General features: G+C 25.7%; 1 protein-coding gene across 1 annotated transcript in view; it reads left to right on the forward strand.

The window, feature by feature from the left end:
- The window catches only part of LOC111632821 (neuroligin-4, Y-linked-like), a 28,366-nt gene extending 15,800 nt beyond the window's left edge, over positions 1–12,566 (forward strand). The window contains exons 3-8 of the mRNA XM_023377353.1: positions 6,659–7,477; positions 8,093–8,211; positions 8,495–8,976; positions 9,401–9,634; positions 11,302–11,347; positions 12,050–12,566. Coding sequence (XP_023233121.1) covers positions 6,659–7,477; positions 8,093–8,211; positions 8,495–8,976; positions 9,401–9,634; positions 11,302–11,347; positions 12,050–12,552 — 2,203 coding nt within the window. The 3' untranslated portion in view covers positions 12,553–12,566. The remainder of the gene's footprint in view (positions 1–6,658; positions 7,478–8,092; positions 8,212–8,494; positions 8,977–9,400; positions 9,635–11,301; positions 11,348–12,049) is intronic.
- Positions 12,567–13,712: the final 1,146 nt, after the last annotated feature.

Raw genomic sequence — 13,712 nt, forward strand, 5'->3', positions numbered from 1 at the left:
TGGTGATGTTATCATTTTTTTATAATTTTAATTATAAATTAGCTACTGTTGTTTTAATTAAGTTGACGTAAAAAAAATATTAAATTCTCCAACAAATCCAAGTTATTGGTTATATCAGCTTATAAATAATTATATCTGGAACATGCTTGGGTGTTTTTTTCAAAGTCTTCTTTCTTTACAGATTCATGAATTATCAATTCATGCATCACTCATGATGCATGATGTGACATGAAAGTATTAATTTCGTTTCTAAATATATAAAAATGATTTATAAAGACAGCCGATATGAATTTATCTCATAATGCCATTTTTATTGATAATAAATCGATAATTAGTTAATGAATTATCTGCTGTGATTGTCATCATGGAGGAGGAGGAGGAGGAGGAAGAAAAAATAATAATAATAAAAGAATAAAACTAAAGGAAGAGGAAAGTGATTACGTAAACGAATCATAATTTATAAGGATTTATATATAATCAAATATATATTTTTTTATTATTAAATAAATGTATATAAACATGGATTAAATTAGTATACGTGTGAATAAACAAATGGATGGATGTAAAGAAGAAAATTTGATGTTTTTATTTAATGGATTGGTAAGCACACAGATGCTCTTAATTTTAGTACATCATCTTATTTTTTTTTATTTTTTATTTTTCTACTACCCTTTTACAAAAGTAGCCTTGTTTATTTGCCAATTTGGAGTGTTGTAAAGACTTATACAGTTTTGGAGAGATTCTTCTAAATATAGAAAGTTGAAATTTTTTTTCTTTTTCCTTTCTTCTGTTGAAAGGATAGAATCTGAGTCCTATACTTGAATCCACATCATAAACATACGCGTAAGAGAATGTACAGTACTTAGAACTGACAGAAGTAAGATAATTTCTAAAAAGACAAACATTTTTGGAAGGATTTCTTTTTAAGATTTATATAAATTGAAATAAGATTATTACACGAACTTGTGCTATGTTTTTATCGTTGAAACTTATGTCACAATCGCTAAAATGCTCTTTATGAATGTTTAAATGTTAGAAATAAAGGGAAAAAAACATTGTAAATTTATTCGTAATAAAACAGTAAACAGAAAATTTTAGATTAAAAATAAAGTAAAATAAATTATAGAAGAAAAAAACCGTTTTTAAGATGTATCTTCGTTATCTAAATTTAAACTTTTCTTATAAACAAGAAAAAAATTTGAAATGTAACTCAAGTACAATTTTAATAGCGCACTTAAACCTTATTAGTGATGTTATTTGAATACAGACGTACAAAAATTCGTGTTTAAATAATACAACTAAGCAAAAATATTCTTCAAATATTTATATCTTATCTGAAATTAAAGAATGTACACAAGTATACATTATCCAAAAAATAAATATGAAAATAAATAGATAACTCTGGTACATTTTTTAATAACATAACCACACTTTCTAAATTAAATTTCTTTCTATTTATTTAAGATTATTTTTTTTTAATTTTACCGAATTTATCTTAATAAATGTACTAAGATAAGTGATTAAGGTATAGCTCGTTCCTCTTCTCAACTAATTCTTCACTCACACGAGCACGCTTGTGTATAATTCTTTAAAAATAAGGTTTAAAGTTATCCTTAAAACAATAGAAACAATTTAATTCATTGCCCGTACCAAGAGTTTAAAAATAAATTTAAGGGGGAAAAAAGTTACGCAGTATATGCATTTGTCTGTTCTTTACTCTGAAGTAATTCAATTTAAAATCATTAAGAAAACAAGAGTTTTTCATGAATATGTATCTAGGATGTATGTAGGTTTTCGCTTGAACTGGCCAAAACTCTATTCTATTGTATGTGAGAAATTTTTGGAATGTTTCCACATAAGAGTAACCCAAGAGAATGCAATGATCGAGAAAGAGAAAACCAATCTTTCATTTCGGGCTCTTTTTTTATTTTTAATTCTTTCTTTATATATTCTTCCATTTTTTTTATTATTATTATTTCTCAAGAAAATAAACAAAATTACAAGAGAAATATTTAATGCATTTACGTAATTATATAATAAAGTTTATTTATTTTAAATAAAAATTCTTTAAATAAAACGTTAGATGCGAATTGATAATTTTTCCTTTACTACATCGAATTAAAATTTCATTACTTTTTGAAAGTTTAAGAAAGGAAAGAAGAAAGAAAGGAAGGTTAAAAAAAATATAATAATACAAGCATTCTAAAGTCATCATTCGGTTAATTAATGATCTGATTTTCATAGTAAAACGTTAAGGTTGTTATTTTAACTTAGACCATCTGTTTTAAAACAACATCTGCTTTTATATACAAACTGCTCTCATAGTTGAAGAAACAAATTTTTACTCTTAAAATTTTCCATCAAATCCTAAAAGTTATTTCATGAATCTTAACAAAAATAAAACAAAATTACAAATCCTAAAAATTTGCATTTATTTCTAAAAATGAACCAATCGGTTTCTTAAGAATAAACTAAATCTTATATATATATTTTTTCTATATATACTTTATATATATATAAATTTTTATTTTTTTATTTTTTCTTTCCTTATTTGATCTCATCTTCTATTGAGAATAGACAATCAGAAAAGCAATTGAAAGAAAATGGCTCATTTTTGTTGTCCAATTTTTAAAACTTTGATTTTGGAAAATCGATTGAAAGAATAATTTTGCAAAAATTTATGATTCCTTTCTCCATTAGGTTATCGTTAGAGATCTAAAAACATTTTGGCAGAGTAACAATTATAAAAAATAAATTTAAGAAGGAAAAAAAAAACATATTTATAAAATGTGATCAGGTAAATTTAAAATTTCAAAAAATTATTTTTTTTTACTATTAAAATTGTATTCTTTCAATTACTTTTTCTAATGAAAATAAACAAAATTTCTTAACATTTGTATTTGTAACATTAAATTTTTTTATGTTTTTAAAATTAAAAAAAAAATCATTAATTGGAAAATTAAAGTAAATTTACAGTTAATAAATTAACTAAACTAAGTAAATTTTATGATTTCTTCCCTTCAAATATTCATATCTAATTAATTATACATATTTTTCTACATTTTATACGAGCTGAGATAATATCTTTAAATTTTTAAGTGGAATTAAAGTAATTTTAAATATTAATTCGAGTATAACGCGCAGCGCACTTTTAAAAATGCGTTTTTAACAGCGAAAAAATTAAATAATAATTAAATGTAAATATAGTTTAAAAGAATTTATTAAAGAATAAATAAAAAAATACTTTAAAGTAAAGTATAATTAAGGAAAAATTATAAAATAAGCAGGAAATACTTTAAAATTTTTATAAATTCGAGGTATTCTTTGTTACTTACTTTCGTAAAGATTTACAAAGAGTGACAAAGAATAACTGGAATTTAAGACGAAACACAATTTTAAATTCAAAGTAATACGGTAATAAATTTATAATATAAACTATAATTTATTACTTTTAAAAAAAATTGTAATTTTTCTATATTATACGCTTAAATCAGAGATTTTGGAACCTGATCGTACATGAACCCCCAAGAGGTCAATCTATTTATCTGTGGTAAGGATTTTTGGAGGATCGATGGACAAATTTCCTTTTATTATACTTAAAATAATAATAAAAATGAAAATAATTATCATAAATAATAATTTATTCATATTTTGTATTAGTAAAGAAGGGGGCCAGCGAATTAAATTTAGTTATAGTATAGGCCAATTCGAAAAGTTTGGAAATCTTCGCTCATTTTTAAGCCTTTTTTTTCTATATTAAAATGATATTTTAAAAAATTTCTTTCCGTTCATAATTCAGAAAGAAAAAAAATTTTTTTTTCTTAATTTTTATACAAATTCGCATTATTTTTACTTTGAAAATTTCGTGAAAAATTCTTTAATTTAGAAAATATGAGTTACAATTATTCATAGCTACATTCCTCAAACGTTTTAATTATAAACATAGTTATTTTTTCCCTCTATTCTGCACAAATTTAGTAAATATTTTATACGTATAAAAATAATAAAAATATATTTTAAAAATTTTTGGCAAAATAACAAGTAAAATAATAATATATTTTAAAAAATGATCAGTTAAGTTAACATCTTTAAAAAATATATATATAATTTTTTAATATTAAATTATCTCCTTTCAGAAAATTTCTTCATTGCTTATAAATTGTATAAAGAAAAATTTTTAATTTTTATAGAAATTTTAAGAGAATTTTTTTAAAATTTTATTTTATTTGTGAAAACCAATAACAATTGATTATTTTAAATGAATTAAGTAAATTTCAATTACTCCTCCTCCTCAAACATTCGTTTCTAATTAGTAATATACAAATTTTTCTGTTCCTGACACAAATCGAACAATTGTTTTTACACATTCGAACAGAAAAATAAATAAACCTTAAAAAAAATTTTTTTCTTTTTTGTCACAGTCACAATTAGAACGATCTGATAAAGTTTCTTCTCTCAAAAAAAATTCTTTAATATTAAATTAGTCTTTCAGTGAAGATAAACGAATTTCTTATACTATAAAGCTAAAAAGAAAGTTTTAATTTTTATTAAAATATTTGTAATTTTGTTTATTATTTTTTTTATACCTCGTGAAGAAAAAAAAATTTAATATATTTTTTTGATATATTTAAAGAAATAGAAAAAAATATATAAATATGACTTAATCTATAAATAAATTAAGCAAATTTTAATTTCTTTCTCCAAACATTCCATGTAATTAGTAAATATGTACAGTACATTTTCCCGTTCTTTACACGAATTGAATGAATGTTTTTACCCTTTTATCAATCAGAAAAATACAAATAATGAAAAATATCTGTTTATTTTTTTTTTTGAAAATATTATTACTTTTTTCCCCCTCTTGTTGTTTAAAGAAAATTCGTGTTCTGAATTTTTATAATTTCCGATAAATAGTTTCATCACGTATTTTCTGATTTTTGTAAATATCCTTTTTTTTTTCTTTTCTCTTCTCCTCCTTTTTTACACGATTAAATATAAGTTTTCAATACTTAAACTACTTTATTCGATTTTAATTTTACATTTATCCCCCCTTTACAAACAAAATTTTACTTTTATAACTTTTTGAATAGTTTCCATATATCAATTTTGTCAGATGTTTTTGATCGATTAAACAGTCACAATGTAAACGATCCAGCAATAAAGATATAAAAGAATTTTGTCAATATTTGATTTTTATAAAGAAAAATAACCAAAAATGTATTTTAAATAATTAAATTTTAATACTCTTTAAACAAAAAAAAAAGAAACATTACCAATTCCTATACATACATAGCTGTGCTGTACTTAAATAGATTTTCCTCTTAAGGATACGTATATTTAATATTTATTATAAGGTATTAATGGATAAAAATCGAAAAAAAAATATTATGTATAATTTAATATTAAAGTTTAAACTTTGTAATAATTTAATATAGAAATTGTCAGATGATAGATTTCCACAGCGATTCTAGAACCTTGAAACTACTAAAATTCGATTCTAGAAAGTTTAGGTAGACTATCAACAACTAACAACTTCCACTAATTAATTCACTGTAAATTGTCTAACATTTGTTTACCACTTAAATATGCTAAATCGGTACTAAGATAAGCATAAATTAAAATTTATTACAGAGTAAAATGTTTCGTATGCAAGAAAAGCCATTTAAAAAACTTTTATAGCTACAATATTTCCTCCTGGAGAAGAAAGAGAGAGAGAGAAAAAAAAAGTGTAATTTGTAACAAATTTAAAGAAGATAGTTTCAGAAATTCCAGAATTTAGAAAAATTTTTAATTCAATTTAAAAAAATAAATAATAAAGTTTTTCGCCTATTAAACTACAGAAATTTTATTAATTAATTAATAAAATTTGAAGTTTAAAGTATGTTTACCCATTTATATATACTAAATCTTTACTTATAAAAGCATAAATTAGAATTTATTACCTGATTTAGCGTTGTTTATGTGATAAAAATAAGAAACTATTTTATAGTTACTATGAAATTTTATATATANTTATCATTTTTTTATAATTTTAATTATAAATTAGCTACTGTTGTTTTAATTAAGTTGACGTAAAAAAAATATTAAATTCTCCAACAAATCCAAGTTATTGGTTATATCAGCTTATAAATAATTATATCTGGAACATGCTTGGGTGTTTTTTTCAAAGTCTTCTTTCTTTACAGATTCATGAATTATCAATTCATGCATCACTCATGATGCATGATGTGACATGAAAGTATTAATTTCGTTTCTAAATATATAAAAATGATTTATAAAGACAGCCGATATGAATTTATCTCATAATGCCATTTTTATTGATAATAAATCGATAATTAGTTAATGAATTATCTGCTGTGATTGTCATCATGGAGGAGGAGGAGGAGGAGGAAGAAAAAATAATAATAATAAAAGAATAAAACTAAAGGAAGAGGAAAGTGATTACGTAAACGAATCATAATTTATTAATTTAATTCGGTAGTTACTGACATACTCTATTAATAGAATAATAAGTTAATAATTAATAAAGTAATCAGTTTTAGGAAACGAAGAAAGAAAGAAAAAAATAATCGTAGTAAATGTAAATTTAATAGATAAAAGTATGCGGTTGTTAGAATAAATATTTAATAAATATATATCCCGGTGCAATAAGTTAAAGTAGAATAAAGGGAATTTTATCTGTTTCAGGCCTCTTTAATCGCGCCATTCTACAGAGTGGATCAGCATTGAGTTCTTGGGCCATAGCAAATGATGCCATTTCATACACTCATCACTTAGCCAATCGGTTAGCTTGTCCAACTAAAAACAATGTTCTTTTGGTAGAATGTATGAGGCAACGACCTCTTTCCGACATCATTCGAGCTCAACCTAAGCCCCCTATTCACGGACCAGTCTTTGGACCAACAGTAGACGGTATTGTTATTCCATCATCTCCATCTTTACTCATGGATAACTCCACTGATCTTTACGGACATTACGATATGCTTTTTGGCATAACCAGGACCGAATTCTATCACGATTTTTCAGCGGAAGAAGAAAAGTCGGGCATAGATCGAGATAGAAGGGATAGTTTTATTTTATCTTTACTTCGTACCCTTTATTCTTCACGTCTTCAAGAGATATTTCTCATAACAGTGAGTGAATATACGGACTGGACAAGACCCACGCAACATCCAGTCAATATGATGGAATCAACTGCTGATATTTTAGGGGATGCATTATTCGTGGCACCCATTGTTAGGGCAGGAATGTTTCATTCTACAGTCAGATCTCAGTCTTATCTCTACGTCTTTACATACCAGACAGAAAGTGGGGAATTTTCCCAAAGACTCGGATGCATTCACGGAGAAGAACTTCCATATGTCTTCGGTGTGCCTTTGGTTGGCACTCTAGCCCATTTTTCTGGCAATTATACTCGTTCTGAAATCTCTTTAGCCGAAGCGGTTATGACGTTTTGGACAAATTTTGTCAAAACTGGGTAAATACCATTATTACAATTTCAAATTTTCTGTTTGATAAATTTATAAAAATATATTTTCTATAAATAAAACATTTTATTTCAATTTTATTTAAGTTTCAAATATATTTATTCTCGAACATAAACCGCATCCGTAATGCAACCATACAAAATTTATATGTAAGATAAATATTAATATACCAGCCAAGTAAATTCGATTAATTAATATATATATATATATATATATATATATATTAATTTGGCTTAAANTTTTATTTAGTAGAAATATTTTACATTTTTATTATTAAAATAATATTTTAAAAATGTGAAGTATTTTAAATACAGAATTCTTATATATATTTTTTAATTTCATTCATTCTTTTCTCAGTAGAGAAGTATTCTTTATGCAAAACGAACAATGGTTTTGGTTAAACTACTTAAATAAATTATGCTAATTTTTCTATTCTTGTATTTATCAAATTAATTTTTCATGAAGTTTTACATAAGTAAACAAACATTGGACGAGAGAGAGGACCTAGTAAAAGAATGACCTAATTTACTAAAATAATGTCATTCTACGAATGAAAAATAACATTGAAAGAATTCTATATTAATAAGTAATTCTTTATCTGTCAGAGATCCAAATTCTCTACAGAATGAAGCAGAAAGTTCTCAAGTTCAGAAAGCGAAAGGAAGACTTGAGCGATCGACTTGGCCTCCTTATGAGCCACTACATCAAAAATATCTAACAATTGGTAAGTTTTTTTTTATTATTATATATAAGAAATGTTTTCGGAGACTAATGATCTCAGTTTCCTAATAGATATGTTATTAAAACTTAAGTGCAGAAAAGATACGTGAAAGCATGAAGAAATCCTTTTTACTTTTGCCTAATAAAAAATGAATAATGTATAAATTTGAATTTCCAATTTATTTCAAAAATATTTACCGAAAAATTGGATATTTTAATTAATATACTTTTTTTACTTTTCAAGTAAATAAATATGTATANATATTTTTAAAAAAATAAAATACCAGGTATGAAACCGAAAGTGAGAGATCATTACCACGCTCACAGGCTGTCATTTTGGAACCACTTATTTCCTAAATTGGATAGATTAGGTAAAACTGATTATCATCATCAAACGGGAGATGACCACGATGTTTATGATGTCATGTCGAGAAAATTCTTTCCTGCGACGTCACCATCGACAGTTTCAATGACAACTATTTGGTCTAAATATCCCATGAATACCGAAATCATTTCGGCAACGTCTCAAGATGACAGAAGTGATATTTTAACAAGAGGATCGGATTCTTTAACAAATAAAACAAGCCACGTAGATTATGCAGAATCGGTTGTTGTTTATTCAGAAAATTCTAGTTATTCAACAGCATTGAGTGTAACAATAGCTGTGGGATGTTCGCTCCTAATCCTCAATGTCTTAATATTTGCCGGTGTTTTTTATCAAAGAGATAAGACAAGAATGGATACCAAACTTCACACCATGAATTACGAGGTGAATTTTAGTTTAATTTAATATGTATGTGTAGTCGCGTGTGTGTTATCGATCATAGAAGAGATTTAATAAAAGTTCATTAAAATATTATCTAAAAAATATATATTTAAAAAAGAAAAAAAAAATATTAGTCGAATCTGTAGTTTGATTTGGCAAAGTAAAAGTATATCCATTTCTTTTTTTTTTATTATTTTTTAAATTCGCTAGGGATGAATAATTTAGCAATATCTTTTTGAAATTTTTCCCAGTAGGTAAAAGATAAAAGGTTTTGTTAATAATCTACAGAACTTTGCTTCCGGCAGAGAGTAGAGAAAATTAGAAAATGGCCGATTTCTTTCATTAATACTTTTCTTTTTCTTTCTTTCTGGTACATAAAAGATAATATACACGAGAAATATTATACATTATGTACGTATTATGATAGATGAAAAAGGCTGATGAGCATGATAAAAGATACCATGCATATCAGAAAACTGGTCAGTCATTGAGAGTTCCACCTCCTTCACCGGTTGCAGTTCTACCAGGATGTGAGATTACTACGTGTACAGGACAGAATGAGATTCTGCAGAAAACTGTTCTACAGGAAAAAATGCCAGAAGCTCAACCTCTGTTATCTCAAAAAGACAAAGTGCTATGGCAACCTAATCAGGAAATGAGGGTGTGAGTGCACGATTTGAAAAATTTATTCATTATAATTAATAAACCGCTATAGTAAATTCTTATTTAGAAAAAAAAAGTAATAAATAATAATCTTTACTACTTAATTTACTTTTAAAAAATTTTTTAATGAATAAAAATAATAAATTACATTTAAGATAATTTTACTTATTTTCTTTTCCTTAATAGTAAGTAAATTATAAAAGAATATTTACGTTTGCTTGCTTGCTTATTTTTTAGTTTAGAAAATAATTTTTGTGGTGTATAAATGATATACTATAATTCTCTTTCATTAAAAATGATTTTCCATTGAAGATTTTTTCGTTAAAAATGGTCAAAAGCTAAAAGACAGTAATTACTAAGAAGTTTTAGCCTGGGAAATTTATGAATATCTGCACTTTGTTCTGCGAATCTTTTGTTGAGAACACCTGGTACACGTAGCAAAGAACGCAGTCAGTCGCTACTGTTTTAACATTTACGGCTCTTTTATTATTATATACATTTTTTTTCTTCTTCTTCGTCTTTCTTTCTTTTTCCTTCTCTGAGACAAATCATGTGTTCTTGACAACCGCCATTCTGGCGTAAAAACGTGGTGCTGACATCTGCAGCTGTTTCACATTCTCCAAACTGCGTAATTTCCACAAAATTAGATATCATAAAATTACCTGACGCAACTTCCACAAGATGGCGTAGGTTCCCAGACAATCGCATGCATTGTCACGAAAACAACAATCGACTCACGAATGCAATCATTACAAGAAAAAAAAAAAGGCTTTTTCCTCAACAATTTTCGAATATTGGAAGGTTGCTTGTTTAAGTCGAAACTCTGTTTAGATTGCTGCTACCTTTTGCTACGAGCCGATAACATCTTCAAGCTTTTCTATACTCTTCTTATCGTTCGGTAACTATTCTTCACGAAAAGTTCTCTCACGATTAGTTTCCTTTATCAGAAAAGTTTACGACTCGAGACACAACGAAGTCTATGATTACTAAAGCAGTCAGAACCAGGTTTTCTACAGAATTATTGAAGTGACCATCTTCCTAGTGAATACAACTACTGGCCATGAAATTTTATATGATGGAAGGGAAACATTTTCAACAAAACATAGTTTGTTTTTTATTATATCATATATGATTTAAGTGCCGACATTACGGACGAACTTTTACCTTAACTCTTTAAAAAAAAAATAACTGATTTTTTCGATATCGTTAATCATTTCTTACATGTCTGGAAATTTCTTCATATAAACTATTTTTAGTCTCATAAATTCTTCGGTATATTTACTTCAACTGTTTATTTTCTTCTTGGTTATTGTCATTTCCATTAATTTCAAAACTGCAACCGATTTATATATAAAATGTTTATAATATAATGTAAATATTAATTAGTCTGTCAGCGTGCCAAGCTCTTAATTGCTCTGTACGTAAAGAAACAACGTGTAAACCATAAGAGGAAGTGGAGTGAATGTATACTTATAACATTAGCAAATGCTTAAACATAAATATATATCATACCACAGTAAATCAATACATTTTCAGATGATAAGCAAAGTTTACCATCTGTTTTATATAAAAACCAACATCTGTATAAAGTACAGAATAACATAGATGTCAATTTTGCTAACGTCAAACATAATGAAATGTGAAATATTAAATTATACTTTAAAGTATTCTACTACTTCTGTAAAACATATTTTAGAACATAGATCAATAGGTAGTTTCTTTCTTCTTTTTTTTTCTTCTCCTATCGTTATAGTTTCAAAAAATTCTTTTCTCCTTTCAAAAAATTCAATGACTTATAACTTAATTTATAAAATTCGTTTCAAATAATGTAATGCAGCGAAGCTTAAATTCAGAAAAATCAGTCGATTCGAGTAGAAACGAATAGTAAAATCCACACTAACATAAAAAAAAAGTAGTATAATTTTGCCTAAGGAAACACTTTACCTTTGCATGCCTTGGAGGGAAGAAATATTACAGTTACAAGTCGTAATCTTGTTTCTCTAACGGTTCTAATATTTGTCGACAATTAAGGATATTATATTATCGATTATTAAAATAACTTTAAAATACTTGTTATTTTAACCTTTAAGATTATTTTACATTTACTGAAATCAAATTTATTTCCATACATGCTGATATTTCTCATTCTGTCAGCTTGTTTTCATTAATCTCTTTCTTGTAGCTAACCTTGCTTCATACTCTCAGCAATGTTTGTTTGTGTTAGTTGAATCTCTATGAGATAATACATCATTCTTGAAACGATTTGTTTGTTCAGAAAATTTACTTATCCTCATAACTGTCTCTATTGAGAATTATAGAACTTATAAAAGAAATATGGTCTTATACAATTTAATTTATATCGTATATTTATTAAGAATTTTTTTTGTATATTTTTAAAAAAATAAAATACCAGGTATGAAACCGAAAGTGAGAGATCATTACCACGCTCACAGGCTGTCATTTTGGAACCACTTATTTCCTAAATTGGATAGATTAGGTAAAACTGATTATCATCATCAAACGGGAGATGACCACGATGTTTATGATGTCATGTCGAGAAAATTCTTTCCTGCGACGTCACCATCGACAGTTTCAATGACAACTATTTGGTCTAAATATCCCATGAATACCGAAATCATTTCGGCAACGTCTCAAGATGACAGAAGTGATATTTTAACAAGAGGATCGGATTCTTTAACAAATAAAACAAGCCACGTAGATTATGCAGAATCGGTTGTTGTTTATTCAGAAAATTCTAGTTATTCAACAGCATTGAGTGTAACAATAGCTGTGGGATGTTCGCTCCTAATCCTCAATGTCTTAATATTTGCCGGTGTTTTTTATCAAAGAGATAAGACAAGAATGGATACCAAACTTCACACCATGAATTACGAGGTGAATTTTAGTTTAATTTAATATGTATGTGTAGTCGCGTGTGTGTTATCGATCATAGAAGAGATTTAATAAAAGTTCATTAAAATATTATCTAAAAAATATATATTTAAAAAAGAAAAAAAAAATATTAGTCGAATCTGTAGTTTGATTTGGCAAAGTAAAAGTATATCCATTTCTTTTTTTTTTATTATTTTTTAAATTCGCTAGGGATGAATAATTTAGCAATANACTTGTATATATATATTTTTTTTTTTTTCACTTATTCTTTCTTTCCTAACTTTCCTTCATATTTAATTAAATATTCGTGTAAAATTATTATTATTTGCTTATTTTTTTAAATATCTTTCTTATTTTTATTTTATTTATTAAAATTTTATTATATTAAATATTGATTTTTCAACAGTTTTGTATTTAATACATCAAAAATAAAAGAAAAAAGTAATTAACAAAATTTATTAATTTTTTAAAAATTATTTTCACTTCTATTAACTAAAATAAACTCTATTAATTATTTTTCTTTTCCAATTTTAAATTCGATAGATTTTTAAAATATTAAATTAAATTAATTGTAACGTGCCAGAAACCATGTCCTAAAAATTAAATAGAAGCAAAGTATTATACAGAAATTGTTTTACAGCAGACTAACCAACTGATTAAGTCTGCAAAAGAAAACGGTTCATAGTAAAGAAAGAATTACCCTATTGTGATGTCATCTAGAGTATGTTACTGAACAGCGAGTCATTAACCCCGATGAGAAGATGGAACTTTGACATGGTAATGCCTCTTTGCAAAATTACATTGGGCAGAATGCTCAACAAAATTGTAAAAAGAAATTCATGTTATTGATATATTGCAAAAGAACTATCTTTTTTTTTATTCTTATTTTCTTATTTTTCTTGAGTATGTAAAAGTATGTTGTTCAATCTTAAAACTGTAAGTCAGATTTGATTCACTGCAATCTCTAAAGATTACTTAATGGAATTGCTACATTTAACTGTGATATGATTTCCCTGATGCAAAATAAATGGACAGAAAGAACTTTTATTTATTAAAACCACTATTACATTACTTTTAATGTATTTTTTATTTTAAATTTATATATTCTTAATTACATTTTCATTTATAAAAATTCATTTTTTTTTCTTCTATGTAATTTCTCTATTAGATAGGATATTAACCTG

The sequence above is a fragment of the Centruroides sculpturatus genome, unplaced genomic scaffold (genome assembly GCF_000671375.1).
Source record: "Centruroides sculpturatus isolate CEXI.00-Female unplaced genomic scaffold, Cexi_2.0 scaffold119, whole genome shotgun sequence".
NCBI lineage: Eukaryota > Metazoa > Arthropoda > Arachnida > Scorpiones > Buthidae > Centruroides > Centruroides sculpturatus.